Below are 25771 nucleotides of genomic sequence, written 5' to 3' on the forward strand. Positions count from 1 at the left end.
TGTGAGGTGTCCTCTTCTAGTTCAGGAGATTAGATGAAAAAATCATTCATAACATTTATAAAGTGAGAAAATGTTAATGTTGATTTTTCTGCTTTTTATTTAAAAACATGATCTGACCAAAACTGCAGTCTGGAATCTTGCTTTCACCATAAAAAAAAATCATATTTTTTTTCAAATACACAGGTCTAACAGCTGCTTCGGGGTCAGAGGTCATGTTGGGTTGATCCAGCTGTTCTTTATAATTTGACCTGTTTGGCTGCAGACTGTGAGAGCTCATTAAAACATGTCTGAGACTTTTGGAAGGTCAAATCCTCGAGTCTCTGAAAACGTGTTTGTTTATTATGAGGCTGAAACATCTGAACCTGTGATTCAGTGACAACAGCTCTGTCACACCAAACACTGTGTACACAGTTTACTACTTTTATATACGAAGCACTTCAAACAGTGCAATATATCAATACCATGCAATATATAATACTATATACCAAACATCATACTTACAGTTTGATATAATTGTTCAAAACAACCAAACATCTAAAAATAAAACTGACTTTTTAGGTTTCTACACTGAATAAATATCCAAAAACATTTTGACTGGTTAAAATCACGTTTGCAGAAGATTTGGTGGTTTCCTGGTGTAGAGTTACTAGAGTTAGAATAGAGTTAATATTCCTTCTTTAATAATCCTTTGTTGTGCTCACTGCTTGTTTTATTCCTGTGTTTGATGATCAGAGTCTCTGTAAGTCATGAGTGTCAATGAACGATCAAATGAGAAACTCCAGGAAGTGCTGAGTGGACTGTGCCATGGGGGAAATATGATGTTGTTTATGTTTAATATTTATGCTGTTTAGCTTACATTTGAGTTATTCTGGATTTGATTAATTGACCTGTTAACATACACCAGGTCACCAGTGCATTACTTAAAGCTTTAGCAACATGCTAATTAAACATATGTTCAAGAAATAAAAAATATTAACTTCATCTGATCCAACATTCAGATTATTTTAAATGTGCGAGTCTGTAATCTCAGTGACTAACAGAGAACCTGAGTGTAAATGTGACCAGATGAAGTGTGAGGTTGTGAGAAAGTCTCTGACTGCATTCATAGATGTGTCCTTTCAGCTGCTCGCTCTGATCCAACCTTTGGTCTCTAAGAAGAGGCTTCAGGGAGACGTTTGCTACGTTGGACTGTAGGACCATCAGAAATGTGTGCAGTAACAAAACAGGCAGCACTGAAAGCAGCTCTAAGTGTTTGTGTTGTTCAATGATTTGTGCACAACAACAACAATGGGACCTCTCTCATCCATCAGTCACCATGTGGACATTTTTCTGACACACTTTGAAGCTGATGGACGTTTTGTGTCTGCACTAAGTACGTTTTCAGCAGCTATGGCACCGGCAGGATTCACTTTCACAGACTCACAACCACCAGCTCCACCCCTCCCCTCCCCCTCCAGCTGTAGGCTTTATCATTGAGTTTCCCCACACATGTTTACAGACGAGTTAGAGAGCAAGAGAAGAAGAGACATAAATGTCTTTGTTTCTGCTCTAACCAAACAATGCTGCTCTACAACTCTAGACTACCAGCCACAAAGACAACAGCTGGAGAAACATCTGTCTACCTCTGACATCCACCAGCTCATCCATACAACAAACACACATCAACAACCAGGAAGCAGCTTCACCTCTGATCACACACACACTCAACTCTACTCACTCACCTGGAGGATCAACAACCAGTTTGATGAAGCTGTGTTTGAATGAGCGTGCTTCTACCATGAGGAAACGACACTCGTATGTTCCAGCATCATAAATCGTCACATCCTTCAGAATCAAAGACACGTCTCCATCCTTCATCTCTTTGTCCTGCAGATCCACCCGGTTCTTAAAAGATGGATGCTGGTCGTCTAGAATAATATCACAACCAACTCGGAAAACAACATTTCCTGACTTCAGGTCAGCTCTCTCCCACTCTAGAGCGAAGATGTTGTTGTTTGGAGCTCGACATGGCAGAATTACATCCTGTCCAGACTTAGCTGTGATGGTTTTCTGATCTGAAAGATGAAACAACACAGAGCAGAGAGGTTAAAGGTCAAAGTGCAATTATGATCAGAATGGTTGACTTTAAATATTTTGTTTATTTCCTTTGACATTTGAGTTTTATTTATTTTTTTCATTTTATTTTCAGTTACAGCAGCATGTTAATGGCAAAACTTTGAACATACAGTAGTTTGCTGTTCAGTTTTTACAATACCCCAAAAGATAACAGAAAGAAAACAAACAAACAAACTAAAGAAACCCCTACAAAACAAAAAACAAACAAACAACAACAACAAAAATAAAATGGATGGATGGTATCTGGTCATGACAATGTGGTCATTTTAAATGTTTCCATGTACATTAGAAAAGGCTGCCATGCCTCAAGAAATTTGGTGGTTGAACCTACCAGTGTATATCTCATCTTTTCTAAATGCAAAAACTTCATGAGCTCTGCAAGCCTCTGTTCATGTGTGGGAGGAGCTTCCTGCTTCCATCTTAAAAGTATAAGGCGCCTTGCAATGAGTGAAGCAAAGAATTTGAATAGTATTTTGGCAAAGTGATGTTTTGAGGTATCACCCCAAAGATTAGAGCAGAGGGATCATAATTAACGTTATATATCTCTGAAAAGGTGTTAAATATACCCATATGGAAAAGAAATAGAAAAAACTTATAAGACTTGCATAAGATGTGGCCTACTTCATACAGTCAATCATATAAGGCTTATATGATTTACTCATGAAAGTGGCCACTTTCTCATTACTTTCTTATATTGTTTTAGTAAATATCCAAAACATACAAGTTTCATTTATATGATTTTCAAGGGATCTTAATCTGTTTTCACTCTTGTATGCTTTTCATAAAAGCTTCACACAAGACAGATACAAACTTTATAAGATTTATATGCATCTTTTCCGTATGGGTAGACACCCAATAGTTATGAAGATTGGGGCCAAAAACTATGAAGGAGTGAACCTGTTTCTGCTTTACATCTGTTACACAGGGGGTCAGCCCATGTCTGGCACATATAGAAGAAGAGTGTACCCTATGGAGAAAACATAGAGCTCATCTGTTAAAGTCATCCCAAGGTCTTTCTCCCACTGAGCTTTAAGGATGGAGAGAGAAGGAGATTGAAGATCTAGTAATATAGCATACATTTCTTTAATCGCCCCTCTCTTATGAGTGTTTATATTAATAATTTTATCCAAAGAAGTTTCCTCAGGTACTTCTGGAAATGAAGGAAATCGACTCTTTACAAAGTGGTGAACTTGTAAATAGCGGAAAAAATGTTTGCGAGGAACATTAAACTGCTTCAGGAGCTGCGTGAATGAGAAAAATTCCATCTGCAAAAAGGTCTTTGATATTTCTAAGTCCATTACCTTCCCATATTTTAAAGGCAGAATCCATCATTGAGGGTGGGAACATATGATTTGAGCTGATAGTGTAACCCAAACCTTACATTGCACCCAGATTCTGAGCGAGTCATACAACAAAGGGTTACATTTATAGGTGTACAGTTCTAATGGGAGAGCTGAACTCAACAAAGCTGATAGGCACATTTTGCCACAATTGGATGAGTCAATTTGGAGCCAAGCTGGAGTCTCTGTGGTAAAATTACTGATCCAGCATATTTCGAATATTTGCTGCCCAATAATAAGACTGAAAAATTGGCAAGGCTAATCCACCCATTGGCCTAGTCCTCTGCATGAAATCTTTACGAATTCATGGACTTTTGCCGTTCCAAATAAATGCAGGGATATGTAGCCCAGATGAAAAATATCATACTTATTCTCTTTATATTAACTGTCCACATCAACAAGCGTCGTATTTCCTATGACCATTGAATGCACCTCTCAGTTCACCCCACGTGAGGGCACCTAGCTCAGCAACCAATCAGAGCCTACCCAGGCCGCATTGACCCTGTCAGCCAGGAAGTGAGGTGGAGGTGCATGGTGCTCCCGGGTTTTTTCTCATCTCAGCAAGAGGAGTGGAGGCATCTACTACTCAAACCGAGAAATCCACGGACAAAAGAGAGGAAAACTCAGGATTGAGAGGAAGGAAAACCAGCCTACTTACCTGCTGGAAGTCCGGAGTCGAGTGGCTGGATGAAGGAGAGAGGCAACGTCGGTAAGACGAGTGTTATTCTGATGGAAAAAACTTGTAGAGACTTACCGTCGCGATCATGCTAATGCTAGCTCGGTGTCTCACAGGCTAACCACTCACCTTTCATCCGGAGAGCTGCTGCAATTCCAACGCCAGTGTGTGTTGGGCTTTTGTGAAACAGAGCAACGGTGAGCAACATGTTCTTAGCTGCTCTAAAGCTAAATTTTGTCAGTTCACTGTGAGTTTAAAGTAATCTAGAGGGTAATTTTTAGTGCATTTCTCTCTCACGAATAGGCCTATAGTGTGGAGAAATTAAGCACACTGCTTTAATGCCTCTGAACTGAACTCACATGTATATTTTGTTGCTTATTTGCACATAGTTCTGAATTTGTTATGGTGTATTGTATTTTGAGTGTCAATGGTTACTTACCATAAGTATTGTTTAATTAATGTTTACATGAATAGAGAAATATTTGAGCAACTTAGATGTTTAGTTCTCATATTTGATATGCTTGAAAATTGAATGTTGTACAACAGAACTGTGAGATTTGATAAGATTTAAGATGTTGATGCAATGAATATGAGGTGATGCAATATTTTGATTTTGTATTTTAACCTTAAACAATGCATCTGAAACAGACTGATTAGAATGTACATTTTATGACCTGGATTATAGGTCAGGTTTTTTGGAGAGGACGGAAAAGTCCAAGGACCAGGACGATATTCTGGTTGTGATAGATGGCGAGCCAACCACTTTGAGGACGATCTACCCCAAAGAAGATACACACCACACACTCATACATTCCAGTTACATTCACAAGGACCTTTGAAGTTGGCTATCGCCAGCTTAACTCTAAATTCTTAAAGGGCCCCAACGAGTACTTTTATTTTGTTGAGTGTGCACACTATTTATTTTATTTTATACTTTATCTGTACAAATTGGACAAATACCTGTTATACTTTGTAACAATACAAGAGTGGCTACTCAAAAGTTAACATTGTGTCCAGGTCATTATTGCTGCTCAATACTTTGGCTCCATACGAATTTGGTGTCTTCTGATTCTGGCCAGGGTCTTATTACGAGCCCAAGTAATTATTGCGCTGTAATTCACCTTTATACCTTAAAGTTGGTTACAGAAGTGGCGAGCCAGCCAGGAGCCAATTGATTTGAGCATCAATATTGAGGCAATGACCAGCATGGATTTCATACAAAAGTCTGGTGTCAAAATACCTAATGCGGTTGTTGTCGCTGGGATAACACAGGTATCTGAGAAAGATGAACAGGTCATTGACTTTCTGAAACAGTATGGTAAAATCACAAGAGTCCTTTTTGTTGATGATTCACTGTCCAACTTCTACCAAAACCTGATCGTAGAATACTCTAGCAGTTCAGCCTTAGAAGGTTTAGAACCTCGTTTACCATACACATACACAGCACAAGCTGATCCCAGCGTTGTCTATGAAATTAAAACACTCAGTAGCATGTACACTACCACGGTTGGGAGTAATGTTACAAAAACCTACTTGGCGGAACTCAAGGAACTAGCCAAGCTGAGTGGCAAAGACTACGGTGAGGTGCTGAAGGAGATGATGTGTCAGATTGGGGAGGATGTTGAAGCCATGCGACCTACCACTGAAGAACCTTCTCCCACGTATGTCGAGACCACTGTTGTATCTCCGCCCGCTTCTAAAGAGCGACAGTGTCACACCTCACATTCAGATGTTACACCAAGTGATACTGGTGCCACTGATGATGTTCCCCTCACTAATGGAAGGAGAGCAGCGTCCCTCTCAGTAAGTGACTTGAACCCACCTGACATTCAGAAGGTTGTGGTAGAGCATATCGTACGAAGGCAAGATGTTGTCCCACACATCCAGTCCCAGGTGAGACTCCGTTCCTTCTCCGGTAAGGTCCCCAGACCTAACAATGAAACTGATTATGACACATGGCGCACACAAATTGAACTGCTCCAAAATGATCCCAGCATGTCCCCCCTGCAAATATCCAGAAAGATCCATGAGAGCCTGCTTCCACCAGCAGCTGATATAGTTAAGAGTTTGCGGCCTGAGTCACCACCTGTGACTTATTTGCAGCTTCTAGATTCAGCCTTTGGCACTGTAGAAGATGGTGAGGAACTTTTCGCTCAATTCCTGAACACCCTTCAAGATCCAGGTGAGAAGTCATCCACTTACCTTCACCGGCTACAGCTAGCATTAAACAGAGCCACGAAGAGGGGGGGAGTCGCATGTGAAGAAGTGGACAAATATCTACTTAAACAGTTCTGCAGGGGATGTTGGGACAACGACCTACTCAGCGCCCTGCAACTTGAGCAAAAGAAGAGCAGCCCACCCCAATTCTCAGACCTGTTGTTAATGATTCGCTCTGAGGAAGATCGACAGCAAGCAAAAACTAACCGTATGAGAAAACACATTGGCACCACAAAGCAGAGAACTCAGTTACAGTTCCAGGGTGCACATGTTTGTGAACCAGAGGAGAAACATGGGAGTAGCATTGCTGCTATTGAGGATCTGCGAAAGCAGGTGGCGAGTCTGCAAAGTCAACTAACTACATTCATGTCACAGAAAAAAACAAAGTTTGCAAACAGCAAGGACCCTGCAGGGAAGCCGCAGAGTAAGATGTCAAAGCCACATGGTGTAGATGGACGTATGCAAAGACAGACTTCAAAGAGGCAAAGGGGCAGACCCAAGCCCTGGTATTGTTTCAACTGCGGTGAAGATGGACATATCGCTCCATGCTGTGTTGACCCCGCTAACCCCAACCTAGTAGCAGAAAAAAAGAAGCAGTTGGAGGAGAAACAACGCCAGTGGGAAGCGCGAGATTGTACAGATTCACCTTTAAACATCTAACAGTTCCTGTTGTGGGACAAACAGGAGCTGAGGAGAGTCAACAACGTCCCTCAGACGTAAACAATGGTGACAAAATCACAGCTGAGGTTAACAAAGTAAGTACCCCAGCAAAGACTGTCAAAGCACAAACATGTTCTGGCTTAAACCATTCAGAGCAGAACCAATCTTTCCAACTCCCTAAACAGTTGATTGGTACCAGAAGTACAGCTCAAGTGACTGTGAGAGGTGAAGAAGTCAACTGTCTTCTTGACTCAGGCTCCCAAGTTACCACTGTTCCTGAGTCATTTTACCAGCAGCACCTTTCAGAGCAAAAGATCAAGCCACTACATGACCTCTTAGAAGTGGAAGGTGCTAATGGCCAGCTAGTGCCTTACTTTGGCTATATAGAAATGACCATAACTTTTCCAAAGGACTTTATAGGTGTTCCAGTAGATGTAAACACACTTGCTTTAATCGTCCCTGACACTTCACAATCCCTCATGCTCATAGGCACAAACACCCTAGATGTACTGTTCGACATCTACTTAGAGACTGACTTAGCCAATCGTCAACCCCTCCCACATGGCTACAAAGTAGTCTTCAAAATCATTGAGTTGAGACGGAAGCAGACAAGTGACACCCATCAGGGGGTAGTGAAGCTACTTGGCAAGATGCCTCAAGTCATTCCAGCTGGTTCAACTGTAGTGGTGGAGGGAGTCGCCCTTGGCGAGGGCCTTCAGGATGAAAAATCAGTTGTAATTGAGTACCCATCATCGTCCCCCTTGCCCGGTGGCCTGCTACTTAAAGCCGGTCTGGTGGACTTTCCCCAGCGGCGGCCCCACAAGTTGCCAGTTGTTATAAGCAACGAGTCTGACCACGACATTGTCATCCCTGCCAAGTGTACTATTGCAGAGGTTAGTGCTTATCAGACCATCCTATTAAAGGAACACAACAAGACCAAACAGTCAGAACTATCCCAGAGAACTCCAGAGACTCCGTCTTTCCAAGAGCCCACCATAACCTTCAATTTTGGTGACTCCCCAGTTCCATTGGAATGGAAACAGCGCATCACTCAGCAGCTCAGCGGCATGCCTGAGGTGTTTGCACAGCACGACCTGGATTTTGGCCGGACGGACCAGGTGCGACATCATATAAAACTTTCGGATGGCACGCCTTTCAAACTACGTGCCCGGCCAATCCACCCACGGGACATTGAGGCTGTCCGGAAGCACATTCAGGAACTCCTTGATGCAGGAGTTATTAGAGAGTCAGAGTCCCCATTTGCGTCACCCATAGTGGTAGTCCGGAAAAAGAACGGCCAAGTCCGGTTGTGCATCGATTATAGGCGTCTAAACCTTCAGACTATAAAAGATGCGTACAGCCTTCCGAAGCTAGAGGACACATTCTCAGCCCTCAATGGTTCACAGTGGTTCTCTGTTCTTGATCTAAAATCAGGGTACTACCAGATCGAGGTCGAAGAAGCAGACAAACCGAAGACGGCCTTTGTGTGCCCTCTCGGCTTCTGGGAGTTCAACAGAATGCCTCAGGGTGTAACGAACGCCCCCAGCACGTTCCAGCGGTTAATGGAGCGGTGCATGGGGGATATGCATTTGAAGGATGCATTGGTCTTTCTTGATGACGTGATAGTATTCTCCCGAACCCTTGAGGAACACGAAGAAAGACTCATGAAAGTGCTCACTCGTCTAAAAGAGTTTGGGTTAAAGCTGTCACCAGAGAAATGTGTCTTCTTCCAGACTTCAGTCCGTTATCTGGGACATGTGGTCTCCAGAAATGGAGTTCGGACTGACCCTGAGAAGATTTCGGCCCTTAAAACATGGCCTGTCCCACAGACCCTGCGAGAGTTAAAGTCGTTCCTTGGTTTTGCTGGGTATTATAGAAGGTTCGTTAAGGGGTATTCCAGCATTGTGAAACCTCTCCACAACTTAACTTCAGGGTACCCACCTAGCCACAAGAAATCAAAAGTAAACGCAAGACAAAGTGCACATCAGTACCATGACCCAAAAGACCCTTTCGGAGGTCGCTGGACGCCAGCTTGCCAGGAAGCCTTCGAGTCAGTCATCCAAAGTCTCACCACTGCCCCTGTACTTGCCTTCGCTGACCCCCAGAAACCCTATATACTGCACACCGACGCCAGTACCACCGGGCTTGGTGCTGTATTGTATCAGGAGCAAGAGGGACAACTTAGAGTCATAGGCTATGCAAGTAGAGGGCTGTCACGGAGCGAAAATCGCTATCCAGCGCACAAGTTGGAGTTTCTGGCGCTCAAGTGGTCAGTTACAGAAAAGTTCAGCGACTATCTCTACGGCAACCACTTCACTGTTGTAACGGATAGTAATCCGCTGACTTACATTCTGACTTCAGCAAAACTTGACGCAACTAGCTATAGGTGGCTAGCAGCACTGTCCACATTCTCTTTCAAACTCCTCTATCGTCCAGGGAAGCAGAATGGAGATGCGGATGGATTATCACGCAGACCACACGGAGGGCTAGCGGACGACCTGAAATCACAAAAAGAGATTGAACGCATACAACAGTTCACTCAAGATCACCTTTGTGATCCAGACAACATCAATGCTGTAAATCAGTCTGTGGTGAAAGCAATCTGTGAGAGGCAGTTCACCTACAGCGTCAGTCCTGACAATGAAAGAGAGGCAGATGCAGATTGTGTTGCCTTGGTGGAGGTGCTTGCTGTGTCTCCTAGTGCTGTACCTGATAGCTATGGGCAAGAGGAACAGTTTGGAGGTCTGCCAACCATTCCCCATCTAACTGAGGCAGAGCTGGCAGACGAGCAAAGAGCCGATCAGTGTATAAAGCATGTTATTTCTCAGATCGAATATGGGGACACACCACCTCCAACCGTGCGCACACAGTTCCCTGAGCTTCCACTGCTCCTCCGAGAGCTTAACCGTCTTGAGCTCCGCAACAATGTCTTGTACCGGCGACGCCAAGAGAGGTCCCAGAAAACCTACCAGCTTGTACTTCCAGCTGAGCTTCGCAACACAGTTCTCACCAGCCTGCATGACCATATGGGTCACATGGGAGTCGACCGTACACTGGACCTTGTAAGGTCAAGATTTTATTGGCCAAGGATGGCTTTGGACGTGGAAAGGAAAGTGAAGACGTGTGGCAGGTGCGTGCGGAGGAAGGCACGGCCTGAAAGAGCGGCCCCCTTGGTCAACATTAATACGACACGACCTCTTGAACTCTTGTGCATGGACTTCTTGTCCCTGGAAGCTGACAGGAGTGGAACCAAAGATATATTGGTGATCACGGACCACTTCACTAAATTTGCAGTTGCTATCCCAACACCTAATCAAAAGGCCCGCACAGTGGCAAGGTGTCTGTGGGAGAACTTTATGGTACACTATGGCATCCCAGAAAAATTGCATAGTGACCAGGGTCCAGATTTCGAGTCCCGCACAATCAAGGAGCTCTGTCAGGTGGCTGGTATCCACAAGGTGAGGACAACCCCATACCATCCTAGGGGCAATCCTGTGGAACGATTTAATCGTACCTTGCTTGATATGTTGGGAACTCTCCGTGATCAAGATAAGTCCTGTTGGCGTGACCATGTAAGACCCCTGGTCCATGCTTATAACTGCACCAGGAATGAAGTGACTGGTTTCTCCCCGTACGAACTGATGTTCGGACGCCAACCTCGGTTGCCAGTTGACCTTGCATTCAACCTGCCAGTGCAAGAGGAACAACACTCATCTCACTCTGAATATGTGCAAAAACTCAAGTCACGTCTCAAAGAAAGCTACAAGTTAGCTATGGACAAGGCTGCAAAGATGGCTCACAAGAACAAAATGAGGTTTGACAGACATGTAACTGCATCAGACTTGGAAGCTGGAGATCGGGTATTGGTCAGGAATGTCCGTATCCGGGGCAAACATAAGATTTCAGACAAGTGGGAACACACTGTGCATGTAGTGGTGAGAAGGGCAGGCAACCTCCCAGTATATACAGTTAAGCCTGAAAACAAAGATGGTCCCCTAAGAACACTACACCGGGATCTGTTGCTACCATGTGGCTACCTACCTGTGGAGGAAAGCAGTGAGCATGTACAGAAGCCAGTGTCACGCAGGCCAAGAACCCGTGCAAATCCAGCGCTAGAGGAAGAGAACTCCTCAGACGAAGAAGATGATTTGCTCATTCCTGTTTGGTTGAGTTCCCCTGTCCACACAGTGAGTGAGAGTCCTGTAAATGTTCCTGATATTGACAACCCACCTGTTTTTGACAGCCAATCTGATTTTGGCAACATACCTGATATGCCTAACAGTACTACAGATGATACTGAGTACTTATCTACCAATGGAGTCACACCGACCGAACAAGTGGATGAAATAACCTTAACTGAAACTGACTCACCTGTTGATGACCCAGACGTCCAAGAAAGGCAACTTCCATTTCAGGAGGCTGGCACCAGAGGTGCGAATTCTGAGGAGAGAGTGGAGGAGATAGTCCCAGTGGATACAAGGGAAAACATGGATACAAATGATTCTGTAAGGAGATCTGAGAGAAACCGTCGTCCGCCACGACGGCTTGACTATACGGAGCTAGGCAATCCTCTGATCACTGCAGCAAAATCATTCTTGCAAGGACTGTCTTCAGCTTGGGCCGATGTCATCAGTGATGGTGAAGAGCCTGCTTCGCCCTCTTCCTTGACCCGTCAAATAATCATCATTTAACTGTCTACCATGCACAGGGACGTGCATGAGTTCAGGAGGGGAGGGTGTAGCCCAGATGAAAAATATCATACTTATTCTCTTTATATTAACTGTCCACATCAACAAGCGTCGTATTTCCTATGACCATTGAATGCACCTCTCAGTTCACCCCACGTGAGGGCACCTAGCTCAGCAACCAATCAGAGCCTACCCAGGCCGCATTGACCCTGTCAGCCAGGAAGTGAGGTGGAGGTGCATGGTGCTCCCGGGTTTTTTCTCATCTCAGCAAGAGGAGTGGAGGCATCTACTACTCAAACCGAGAAATCCACGGACAAAAGAGAGGAAAACTCAGGATTGAGAGGAAGGAAAACCAGCCTACTTACCTGCTGGAAGTCCGGAGTCGAGTGGCTGGATGAAGGAGAGAGGCAACGTCGGTAAGACGAGTGTTATTCTGATGGAAAAAACTTGTAGAGACTTACCGTCGCGATCATGCTAATGCTAGCTCGGTGTCTCACAGGCTAACCACTCACCTTTCATCCGGAGAGCTGCTGCAATTCCAACGCCAGTGTGTGTTGGGCTTTTGTGAAACAGAGCAACGGTGAGCAACATGTTCTTAGCTGCTCTAAAGCTAAATTTTGTCAGTTCACTGTGAGTTTAAAGTAATCTAGAGGGTAATTTTTAGTGCATTTCTCTCTCACGAATAGGCCTATAGTGTGGAGAAATTAAGCACACTGCTTTAATGCCTCTGAACTGAACTCACATGTATATTTTGTTGCTTATTTGCACATAGTTCTGAATTTGTTATGGTGTATTGTATTTTGAGTGTCAATGGTTACTTACCATAAGTATTGTTTAATTAATGTTTACATGAATAGAGAAATATTTGAGCAACTTAGATGTTTAGTTCTCATATTTGATATGCTTGAAAATTGAATGTTGTACAACAGAACTGTGAGATTTGATAAGATTTAAGATGTTGATGCAATGAATATGAGGTGATGCAATATTTTGATTTTGTATTTTAACCTTAAACAATGCATCTGAAACAGACTGATTAGAATGTACATTTTATGACCTGGATTATAGGTCAGGTTTTTTGGAGAGGACGGAAAAGTCCAAGGACCAGGACGATATTCTGGTTGTGATAGATGGCGAGCCAACCACTTTGAGGACGATCTACCCCAAAGAAGATACACACCACACACTCATACATTCCAGTTACATTCACAAGGACCTTTGAAGTTGGCTATCGCCAGCTTAACTCTAAATTCTTAAAGGGCCCCAACGAGTACTTTTATTTTGTTGAGTGTGCACACTATTTATTTTATTTTATACTTTATCTGTACAAATTGGACAAATACCTGTTATACTTTGTAACAATACAAGAGTGGCTACTCAAAAGTTAACATTGTGTCCAGGTCATTATTGCTGCTCAATACTTTGGCTCCATACGAATTTGGTGTCTTCTGATTCTGGCCAGGGTCTTATTACGAGCCCAAGTAATTATTGCGCTGTAATTCACCTTTATACCTTAAAGTTGGTTACAGATATGCTTATTCAGTGTTATAAAGGCTCTGACATATACAGCAGGAGATCGTCAGCATATACGGATATTTTGTGCTCCTGGTCAGCTCTGAAGATGCCCTTAATGCAACTGTCAGATGTCAGCTTGGCTTTAATCGCCAATGGTTCAATTGATAACGCAAAAGGAGAGGGGATAAGGGACATCCTTGTCTCGTACCACGGAGAAGTGGGAAATAAGAAGAGAATAACAAATTTGTTCTAACACGTGCCATAGGTGAGGAGTCAAGTAACTGAATCCATGAAATGAAATTAGGGCCAAATCCAAATTTATTTAGAGTATAAAACAGATAATCCCACTCCACCCGTTCGAATGCTTTCTCAGCATTGTGTAATAAGGCAATTTAAGGGGCTGTAGTTGACTGTGATTCACTTTCACAGACTCACCACCAGCTTCACCCCTCCCCTCCCCCTCCAGCTGTAGGCTTTAACATTGAGCTTCCCCACACATGTTTACAGACGAGTTAGAGAGCAAGAGAAGAAGAGACGGATTCATAAATGTCTTTGTTTCTGCTCTAACCAAACAATGCTGCTCTACAACTCTAGACTACCAGCCACAAAGACAACAGCTGAAGAAACATCTGTCTACCTCTGACATCCACCAGCTCATCCATACAACAAACACACATCAACAACCAGGAAGCAGCTTCACCTCTGATCACACACACACTCAACTCTACTCACTCACCTGTAACAATCAGGTTGAGGCTGCTGATGGACTTCCATGAGCGAGTTTCTTCCATGAGGAAACGACACTCGTATGCTCCAGCGTCATGAACTGTCACATCCTTCAGAATCAAAGACACGTCTCCATCCTTCATCTGTCTGTCCTGCAGATCCACCCGGTTCTTAAAAGATGGATGCTGGTGTGTTGAATCAGGGAGACCATCCTGGTACAAAAGCACATAATCATCTCCCAGGTCAAATCTCTCCCACTTTATTACTCTAATGTTGTTGTTTGGAGCTCGACATGTCAGAGTGACGTCCTGTCCAGACTCAGCTGTGATGGTTTTCTGCTCTGAAAGAGGAAACAACACTTTGACATTTGAGTTTTTAGTCATGTTGGATTTAATGAACCTCTGAACATCCAGCAGGTCACCAGTGACCCACTGAGGGGGAATTTTAGCCTCATGCTAAACATGCAAAGTGTCAGAAACTACAAGATGTTAGCTTCCACAGAACAACAACATGTGCTGATAATAAGTGAACATAATGTGTGAGAGAAAGCAGCCTCTCATTATAAGACACTGTGAGTCTCTGCATGCTGCCTTTATGGAGCTACAGCTGTTTGTATACACTGAACAAGAAGCTTTGTAGCTGCATCCTGACTCCTGACACTACAACACATCACACTGACACACACATTACACTTCTTTGTCTCTGTCACAGCTGGATTACAGATGTTAAGTGTCCACCCAGCCTGGTGTCTCCTTCACACACAGACAAACTGAATCCAGATGAAAATAATCCTCCTGTACTTCTTGTTATCTCAGAGAGAACCTCAGTTTAGTTCAATCTCACCTGCCGAGACGAAGACAAGGACAAACAGCAAAGTGCAGCAGAGCAGCGCAGTGCCAGCAGCCATCTCTGTGTCAGTATTTGTGCTGATCCGACTCTTAGTTTGTAATAAAGCTGAAAGTCTGCTTTGAAGAACAGATCTGACTTTCAGCAGCTCACTCTTACCCTGTAGTTTGTGGTTCATTTAAGAACCTTGGAAACCTTGGCTGTTTAGTTGAATCAACAGGTATTATCAGGCTGACGTCAGCATGATGTCATAAACACACGATAAAACATCAGAGTTTTAGTACAGCCTCTTGTTCTCTCCTGTAGTCTGAGTGTAGCCATTATAACAGTGAGACGGCACTGCCACCATGAGGTCAAACTGGAGCATTGCAGGTAATAATTCTCATCCTGAACACTGTTGGAACATCAGACCTCCTCACGCTTTGAACTCATTGTGATTCTAAATATTTCTAGTTTCACTTTGACCCCAACCCTAACCCTGAAATGGGCTGTACAGCTTTTATACTTTGACAATGACAAAATATTATTATCTTCTCCCAAATCCAACGTGGCAGTCTGCTGCGAATCCTCCCCGTCCACATCCGACCTCCCCTGGTATCTGCTCCTCCTGGAATCAGAAACACATGGACACAAAAACACATCCTGCCTTGATTATCTAATGTTATCCTTCAGCTTATTCTAAGGCCCAGTTCAGGACGTCATGTTTGGACTTCCTGACCCAGAGACTTATAGAAAACAATTATCAGTGTATGTGTAAAAATCCTCTGCACTCTGCGTGTACCTGCAATATTTCAGATCCAGACAATATCGCTGAATGAATCTGTTAACTCTGAAAACACAGAGTCAACTCATTTATGAGCACATTTGCATTATGTATATATTCATTTAATAAAACAGCTTTATTTAATTTTTTTTAGAAACAATTTATAATTTTGCCTTTCACACCTATTTTCCGTGTGAACAAAAGAACGTTCAGCTGTTATCAGGTTCCTCTCCTGTCTCGGTTGTGGAGTGTATGTAGACGACCCACGAACAGACATAGGCAGAGAGATGGAACTTGAAACCAAAAGCGAGCCTTTATTTGGCTGGTGACAGGAGAACTAAGAAACCTATGAACAACTATGACATACTGTGATAATATGAGGGCACTATGACGCACACTATGACTCTGTGACTATGAGGACATGGGGGTGGGAACACAGACGAAGCAACAATGAACAAAGGGAGACAGAAGACTTACATACACATATGAGGTGATGGGGAAGTGGAGGCACCTGGGAAAAAAGCTGACACAAATGGACATAATGACATCACATGGGGAAGAGTAAAACTAAACACATTGGCTGTGTCCAAATCAATGACTGTAGAAAACATGGACGACGCGACAGCGCCTCCTCCCATTGTGCAAAAATGAAGCCAAACAACCTGCCTGCTGCACAGCTGGCTTATGGCACTAAGAGGCACATACCTCCCTCTAGTGGTCACATTAAGTTCAAACATGGAAAAAGTGTTGGCTACCTATAACATAGTCCTGGGATCACTTCCGGGCCATTCACCCCCCCCCCCCCCCCCCTCACACATTGACCCATGTGACCTCAGTAACTCAGTTGACAGCAGGGTGGGTCATCCACTCTCAGGACCTCCGCCAGCATCACAACCTCACTGGGAGTTAAACACCCGAGACTCTCCATCAGCTTTCAGAACTGAAGAGGTGAAGCGCAGTTTGCTTGTTAACGTGTTGACGCCATCCAGCCCCACGCACGGGGCAATCCGCTGTAGCTCGTTAACGGAGATTTGCCGTGTTGTGGCGTTAAGGTCATTTCAACGAGATTAACGCTGACAGCACTAGTGAGAACACAACGAATATGACTGCACATTGACGCCGACATCATCCTAGTGCAAAGACAAGTGGAAGCAGACAAAAACAACAAGCACGCATGCTACAAACTTTACCCGAGTCATTTAGACAGCCGTTAGCACATGATTCTCCTTATGGGGACCTGATATGTTTAATATGCTGCTGAGAATATAGCCCAGAAGAAGCGTATAGTATAGCTTTTATTTTGGAAAGAGCCATTTCTCTGTAATAAACTCTCTTTTCCAAAGATGAGTGATTTCTTGATCAGATAGATTTATTTTATCCCTTTGTTGTTTCAGCAACATTAAATCTAAAAACTGCACGTTTGAGTTAAAATATATATTTATAATTTTAATAAATGACAAATTAAAAAGGCATGAACATTTTTTTGTATCGAAAAAATATCGAACCGTGACACCAAAGTATCGAACCGAACCGTGAATTTTGTGTATCGTTGCACCCCTAATATATATATATATATTAGGGGTGCAACGATATTCGTATCGATATTGAACCGTTCGATACAGTGCTTTCGGTTCGGTACGCATATGTATCGAACAATACAACATTTGTAATTTATTTTATCAATTTTCCTTCTGACGATGCTGTCTGTGTTGAGCGCTCAGTGAATCTGTGTTCGACTACTCCGCCTAGGCTGCACTGTCGAGCGCAGATCCACTGAGCGCTCAACACAGACAGCATCGTCAGAAGGAAGAGCGCAGGGCAAGCTAGCGAGACAGAAGTTAAGCTCTACTTGCAACAGGCAAATTGAACCTCATTCAGATCTGGCGTTTGGAATTATTTTGGTTTTCATGTGACGTATGACCCTGAAGGTAAGCGAGTCATGGACTAAAGTAAAACAGTATGTTGGATGTTCCATGCAATGCTCAATTACATGGGTGGGAACTAGTGTGTTAGCGCAGTTAGCTCGTTAACGTGTTGGCCGTCTAGCCCCATGCACGGGGCGATCGGCGGTAGCTCGTTAACGGAGATTTGCCGTGTTGTGGCGTTAAGGTCATTTCAACGAGATTAACCTGAAAGCACTAGTGGGAACACAGCGAATATGACTGCACATTTACGCCGACATCATCCTAGTGCAAAGACAAGTGGAAGCAGACAAAAAAAAGCAAGCATGCTACTAACTTTAGCCGAGTCATTTAGACAGCTGTTAGCACATGATTCTCCTTATGCTGCTGAGAATATAGCCCAGAAGAAGCGGATAGTATAGCTTTTATTTTGGAAAGAGCCATTTCTCTGTAATAAACTCTCTTTTCCAAAGATGAGTGATTCCTCAATCAGATACAGGGCTTGCAATATCGCTAGCCCGACGTCCCGGAGCTAGCGATTTTTTCAGTCGGGCTACCAAAATCTATCTCTTCCCTGCCCGTCGGGCTATTGTAGGAAAAATATATGTCAATGCTTTTGCATTCTTTCAGAAATGTAGCTGGGTAATTATGTCATTGGCATCGGTGAGCCACTGTCAATATGTGACATATTGAAGTCGCGTTTGAATTTGCGCTTGTTTTTTTGCTTTCACTTTGCAATCGTGCGAACTGTGTATAGAGAGCGACAGCACTGATCTGTGAGTGATGATAATTTGTGCACCAATTCCTCTGACATCGTCTTATTAATCGTTAGCTTACTATGCAAACATGACAAGTGAAATCTCCCGCAGCAAGCTTAAACATGTGAGAGGTTGATCGCGCAGAGAATCGCTGAGCTTATGTGAGTGCGTGTGTAAAAGCAGCAGGATTTATATTTCAGTTCTGCTGAGCCAAATAAGACAGGTCAGGGTGAAGAAGTGACAGCCAAAGAAAAGCTTACCAGAAAACGGAGAAGTTATGACAAATCAGACTATGAGGCAAAAAGAAAGTGCAGCTTTATGGTTTCATGGACAAAAGAATTTCTGTGGCTGCAATATGACGAGCTAAATAACCAGGGCTGCACATAAGTGGTCCGCAGGTGCGCATTCGCTGTCAAAATAAAAAACACGCACAAGGGTTAGGGTTAAATTTAAAAACTGTACTTTTGAGTTAAAATATATATTTATAATTTTAATAAATGACAAATTAAAAATGCATGAACATTTTTTGTATCGAAAAAATATCGAACCGTGACACCAAAGTATCGAACCGAACCGTGAATTTTGTGTATCGTTGCACCCCTAAAAAATTATATTTATATATATATATATATATATATAATTTTTTTGGGGTGGTTTTGGTTCCATTTTTCAGGATTTATGTTCTAAAACATCTGCAGCTCCATGACACTGAAACAAACCAATTACCATGCAGTACAGCAATTTTACATTTTTTCACATTTAATAATCACTTTTTAGTTTAGAGTCCAGTGCGTATGATTAAAAAAAACTGCTGTTGTTTCAACTGGTCAGTTTCAGTCTTCTGACTCTCCACCTTTGCTTCATGCTCTAATGCAAGTGCAAAATGAACTGTGCAAGATCTTCTTCCTTCCGCCATCAATTTCTCTGGAAATTACAGCAATATTGTCATGTCACAAATTACCATTAAGCATAGTCTCACTACCCGACCCAACACTTTACCTTGGATCTTCTTTTCAGATGTAGTATGTGTGTCTGTGCAAACCTGAGCTTTTTATACCATGACAGAAAGAGGGGTGAATGAGTACTTACTTACTTAAGTACTTACTTAAGTACGGAGGCATAAAGGGGATGATATGATAGTTCTATAAATCTTCTAACATGGTGGAATCAACATGTTGTTTAGTTTATGTTCAAGGGCAGTGTGAGTACCAGTCAAATGTAGTGTGGACGGGGTTGTTGGAGTGCAGTCTGCTCGTGGTCTGATCTGTGGAAAAAGAACAAAGAAAACTGCAATGATCTCCATTCAGTCACTGAAAACATAACAGCATCTGTGTCATCTGCAAACGTCAATGATTTTTCTACCTGCAGACAGAAAAATAAATCACTGAGCCGACACAAAGTATAAATAAATGTAACTCTAGAAACATGGATGAAAACAAGAGAGGACAAAGCAGAAAGAAGAACAGAACACTGAATGTTGTTTAAGGTCAGACTCTGAGGTGAGGTTAAGGTTCTTCTCACCATTTTGGACTAAGTTTAAAGAAGTGACTATTTTACTGTGGACAGGCTCAATTCTCTAACAATATACTACACTCTGCTTTTTAACATGACCACAGAAAGAAAAGGCAAATAAAGGAAACATGTTATAAAGCACACAATCTGATCTATTAACTAAAAAGAGAGAAATTATGTTCATGATAATTGGACTCAAATGCAGGACACATTGGTTTACAGTATTTTTTTTATCAAGTTTAGCCAGAATGTGTAATGGGGAGGGCAAGGAGGTCTCTGAGTTTACAGAGGAGAGGACAGTCCAACAGGCACATGGGTGAAGATCCAAGCAGAGGGGAAGAAGCAAAGGTAAGACCAGAGGTAAGCATGAGGAGCATCAGCAGCAGGTAAATACAAAAAAACAGAGATTCAGAGGCCCGAGCAACTGCACCACTGAAACATTCAGTGAGGAAGTGATTGTCAGTGAATCACACCTGCAGTAATGTCACTGCGGCACATGTGTAAAGCTTAACTCATTTTAAATACTTTATATTGTGTTCAGTTTACAGTAATGCATCATTTTCTGTGAAAGAACCACGGATCTCTAAACAGCTTTCAATTAGCTCAGAAAAAAGGCGGATTTAAAAAGGAAAAATGCCACAGCTCAATTTACCCGTGGCATATTAAAGTGTTTGTGCTACTTTATGTAATTTTTATGTCATTCTTAGTAGGCAAGTTTTAATTATGCCAAATATTACTCTTTTTTTGCGCTTTGGTTATTATTATTTTTTGTAAAGATACAAATATTTGGGGGACCCATGAGACTCCACTCAAAAGCATCTTATTTTTCCTGCCCAGTTTAAAATCATTTGCTTGTCCTAGTGCCAAGTTTATATCCCATTATTTACATTTTTTGGTACTTCTCCCAATATAAAACGCACCTTTGGTTTCATAGACTGATCATCTCTGCAGTTTTATTCCAAGACTGCAGCACCCCTGTTAGCTTGTTGTTTAGTTTGTATTGGCTGTTGTTTGTGATATTTAATCAGTAGGAGTAATAAACTTTGTCTCTTCCTGATGTGTGTCTTTTATCCTGTCGCCATCTGCCCTCGTCTCTTTTCCGTCACCCCCAACCAGTCACAGCAGATGGCTGCCAAAACACCTATTGGATCAGTGCCTGTATAACCTACGATGGTGTAACAGCAGGCACGTGCAGGGGGGGGGGGGGGCTGGAGGGGCTTGAGCACCCGCCCCTTTCCTGATGGGTGCCCAGAGTGCCCTTTTGTTGAGGCAACTTTTAAAATTTTTTTGCGGAGTCTTGTCTGTGCCCCTCAACAATAATATTTAACTATTAATCATAGTTTTGCTAAATAAAAGGATCTGGCTTGCATCAGTCACATGATCACATTTAACCAATGATCGCCCTCGACGGCAGAACGCGCTGGTTACGAGCCGGGAACGAGCTCACAAAGAGCACGCGCATTTTTAGCGGTCCGGAGCTGTAGGAGAAACACAAGTTAACTCAGAGACACAGACTGATGCGACACAACCAGTAAGTAGGTGTACAGCGTACACTGTAGTGTGTAGCACCCAGGAGTATCAGCTTATTACGTACACGTTGGTAAGTTGTCTTGTTGCAACTGATGAACTGAAACAAATGAGCGTGCTGTGTGTGCAACAGGGCGACAAACATTACCTGTCCTTTTATTAACTGCACAAGTAGTGCTGGTCATAGCTGCTGGCTACCTGTGTAAGGCTGTCATGGGTCTGTAGCTCTGTCACCGTTTTAGGGAACATATTTAGTTTTAAAGCAAGTTACATAGCTTTTCCTGCCTTTCTGGAGGGATTATATTCCACTAAAAAACGATCTAATATGCATGTCCACATAATTATGCATTATTATAATTATGATATATTAAAAAACACAAGCTGTATGTAACGTTGGACCCAAGAAATATAAGCTGGAGCGAATTTGACGACAGCCGAACTTTTATTTAATACTGTGCGTTTGTACAGGGACACAGACACTCCCGCTCTCTCTCTGCTGTCATGTCCGCCCTCCTCCTCCGACTGTCACTGCCAACATATAAAGAGACACAATCACTGTCAGATCCCAGCACACCTGTTCACCCCGCCCCTGCACCGCCCCGGGAGCTCACTGCGTCACCCCTCCTCTGCAGCTGGCCAGAGACCACACCCACGCCACACTGTATTTTAAAGAACATACATTAAGAATTAAGAAGCAGATTATATTAGATTTATATTTTAAATAAGACAAAATTTGGATTTTACAGCAGTAAAATTATTGTATCTCTACAGTTTAAACATGTAATAAGCTTTGCCCTGCACAGAGTGGATAGTGAAACAAATGGAATCATCATAAATACATTATTTCATATTTATTACTTCCCCCTCCTCATTGCTTTATTATTGTAGCTCTAGTAATAAATAATAATGTAAGGATTCTGGATCAGCACCGAGATGCCCAAAGTATATACAGTATTCTGAAGGTCTAAAATGTCACTGTGTGTGTGTGCATGTGTTTGTTTTATGTATATGGATTATTTTTAATTATTACTCATGATATGACATTGTCCAGACAGAATTTTATTGGAATTCCACGTGAAAGACCAACACAAAGTGGTGCACACGTGAGAAGTGGAACGAAAATCATACATGATTCCAAACATTTTTTACAAATAAATAACTGCAAAGTGGGGTGTGCATAATTATTCAGCCCCCTGAGTCAATACTTTGTAGAACCACCTTTTGCTGCAATTACCGCTGCCAGTCTTTTAGGGTCTGTCTCTACCAGCTTTGCACATCTACAGACTGAAATCTTTGCCCATTCTTCTTTGCAAAACAGCTCCAGCTCAGTCAGATTAGATGGACAGCGTTTGTGATCAGCAGTTTTCAGATCTTGCCACAGATTCTCGATTGGATTTAGATCTGGACTTTGACTGGGCCATTCTAACACATGGATATGTTTTGTTTTAAACCATTCCATTGTTGCCCTGGCTTTATGTTTAGGGTCGTTGTCCTGCTGGAAGGTGAACCTCCGCCCCAGTCTCAAGTCTTTTGCAGACTCCAAGAGGTTTTCTTCCAAGATTGCCCTGTATTTGGCTCCATCCATCTTCCCATCAACTCTGACCAGCTTCCTGTCCCTGCTGAAGAGAAGCACCCCCAGAGCATGATGCTGCCACCACCATATCTGACAGTGGGGATGGTGTGTTCAGAGTGATGTGCAGTGTTAGTTTTCCGCCACACATAGTGTTTTGCATTTTGGCCAAAAAGTTACATTTTGGTCTCATCTGACCAGAGCACCTTCTTCCACATGTTTGCTGTGTCCCCTACATGTTTGCTGTGTCCCCTACATGTTTGCTGTGTCCCCCACATGTTTGCTGTGTCCCCCACATGTTTGCTGTGTCCCCCACATGTTTGCTGTGTCCCCTACATGTTTGCTGTGTCCCCCACATGTTTGCTGTGTCCCCTACATGGCTTGTAGCAAACTGCAAACGGGACTTCTTATGGTTTGCTGTTAACAATGGCTTTCTTCTTGCCACTCTTCCATAAAGGCCAACTTTGTGCAGTGCACGACTAATAGTTGTCCTATGGACAGATTCCCCCACCTGAGCTGTAGATCTCTGCAGCTCGTCCAGAGTCACCATGGGCCTCTTGGCTGCATTTCTGATCAGCGCTCCCCTTGTTCGGCCTGTGAGTTTAGGTGGACGGCCTTGTCTTGGTAGGTTTACAGTTGTGCCGTACGCCTTCCATTTCTGAATGATGGCTTGAACAGTGCTCCGTGGGATGTTCAAGGCTTGGGAAATCTTTTTGTAGCTTACGCCTGCTTTAAATTTCTCAATAACTTTATCCCTGACCTGTCTGGTGTGTTCTTTGGACTTCATGGTGTTGTTGCTCCCAATATTCTCTTAGACAACCTCTGAGGCCGTCACAGAGCAGCTGTATTTGTACTGACATTAGATTATACACAGGTGCACTCTATTTAGTCATTAGCACTCATCAGGCAACGTCTATGGGCAACTGACTGCACTCAGACCAAAGGGGGCTGAATAATTACGCACACCCCACTTTGCAGTTATTTGTAAAAAATGTTTGGAATCATGTATGATTTCCGTTCCACTTCTCACGTGGTCACCACTTTGTGTTGGTCTTTCACGTGGAATTCCAATAAAATTGATTCATGTTTGTGGCTGTAATGTGACAAAATGTGGAAAAATTCAAGGGGCCCGAATACTTTTGCTGTATTTAGCAACCAAGACTCTTCAGCATGCTCTTGTATTGCTTATAAGATTGTTCACTGCATCTGGAGGAGTGCTTGGAGTGGAAGGGTCAGAGATTAATTCATTCTCTGAAAAGCATTGAACACTAGCTTTCTCACCTAAGTGGTCAGAGAAGAAAGAAACAAAAAAGGACAGCTGTGGTTTATTGAACTGGAGTGGGAAGGGTGGTCAACCAAGTGTCATGTTACACATGAAGAGTAGAAGTTCATCTTCAAGTTATACCATGTCAGTGACCTTCATGGTTCCTACATTCACATTGGATTTTCTAAAACAACACGTGCTGATTAATTTTATGAACGGCTGATAATCATTGACATTCACTTGTTTATCTCTTTGTAGTCTTGTACCTTGTAAAAGTTGTAAAGATTACTTTATACATTTTGTCGCTTAGAGTATTTTTGCTCTGAGTTATTAGAGGAATTCCATAATCAAAGGCAATTACTTCCTCAGTGCCAAAAACTTCCAGATATGTTCTTTCACAGCTGCTTAAACATCTGTATCTGAGCACACATTTTGATATTTGTCCTCTAAGCTCTGGTCAGTTGGTGGAAACACACATGCTCATGTTTTACTATCAGTTGACAATCATTGATACTCACTTGTTCTTCTCCTTGTACTGCATCTGAAAGTCATAAAGATTACATTAGTCACTGATTCACTAGAATAAGGTTGAATCTAATGCTACAGTGACCTCCCCTCTGTACTGTGTAATATAAAAGTCAGTCAGGTTTGCAGATGACACACAGATACTGTTGAGTTTTCACTGACAGAATGGAGATCACGCTGAAGTTCTCGCTGTTGCTTCTGGTCTGCTCTGTTTCCACAAATCAGACAGAGGCAGATAATGAAATTCTTGACCAGCAGATTTCAAACCAACAACCCTGTCCACAGGAAATCCATGCTGTGCTCAGAGAGCTGACTGCCTCAGTGGCTGAACAGAAAGTGGAAATCAGGACCTTAAAACAAGAGAATAAAGGTAGAGTATGATGTCAGGTAGTGAGAAAAATGACAGCATGAGGAAACCTTCATATGAGCCCCTGTTACAGAGATATCAATGTCACTTCATGAATCTATCACTAACGTTTCTCATTAATTTTTTATTTTTATTATTTATTCATTATTTATTCAATAATCTAACCTACTAAAAATGAAAAGATTCAAATGATGCAGATAAATAAAATTCATATTGACTTATTTATGTTCTTTTCTGTCAGACCATGTCGCAAAACTGAAAGACCTGGAAATGCAGAACGTTGAACTTCAGAGACAGAGGTCTGAAATTGACAAACTTAAACAGCAACAAATAATAAATAAATAAATAAACTTTATTTATAAAGCACACTAAAAAAACAAGGGTATACCAAGGTGCTTGACAAAAATAAAATAGGAAAAGGGAGATGGGAGGGAAAAGAGAAAGGACCTGGCACGTATCAATTATAAAAACCATCATAAGATATAAAAGTAGTTCACAAGCATAAAAAATGTACCAGCGCACACAAGTGTTAACTGGGTGGAAAGGCAAGATTAAAGAAATAAGTCTTAAGCCGTGATTTAAACAGTGGCATAGAGTCAGACGCCCGGATAGCGACAGGAAGGTTGTTCCATAAGACCGGGGCAGCTACAGCAAACGCGCGGTCACTGCGAGACTTCAGCCGAGAACGAGGTTGCTCCAGAAGAATTTGGGTAGCAGAGCTAAGTGCTCTGACAGGAGTGTGTAACCTGAGAAGCTCATTGAGGTAGCTCGGCGCAAAGTTATTAATGGTTTTGTAGGTGA

At 42.6% G+C, this 25771-nt stretch overlaps 2 protein-coding genes across 2 annotated transcripts in view; both read left to right on the plus strand.

Annotated features, from left to right (window-relative positions):
* Nucleotides 1–25771, plus strand: part of LOC309693309 (hemicentin-2-like) — a 1543010-nt gene that overhangs the window by 481405 nt on the left and 1035834 nt on the right. The window lies entirely within an intron of this gene.
* Nucleotides 3805–7525, plus strand: LOC309693793 (zinc finger CCHC domain-containing protein 18-like). Its single transcript, XM_082513340.1, has 3 exons — nucleotides 3805–4164; nucleotides 4248–4328; nucleotides 4817–7525. The coding sequence occupies exon 3, from the start codon at nucleotides 5329–5331 to the stop codon at nucleotides 7006–7008; it is 1680 nt and encodes a 559-aa protein (XP_082369466.1). The 5' UTR covers nucleotides 3805–4164; nucleotides 4248–4328; nucleotides 4817–5328; the 3' UTR covers nucleotides 7009–7525.

The sequence above is a fragment of the Aulonocara stuartgranti genome (assembly GCF_965226115.1).
Source record: "Aulonocara stuartgranti genome assembly, chromosome: 3".
In the NCBI taxonomy this organism is placed as follows: domain Eukaryota; kingdom Metazoa; phylum Chordata; class Actinopteri; order Cichliformes; family Cichlidae; genus Aulonocara; species Aulonocara stuartgranti.

Coding starts and splice junctions, on each gene's coding strand:
- LOC309693793 (XM_082513340.1), top strand. CDS start 5,329: ATGACCAGCATGGATTTCATACAAAAGTCTGGTGTCAAAATACCTAAT.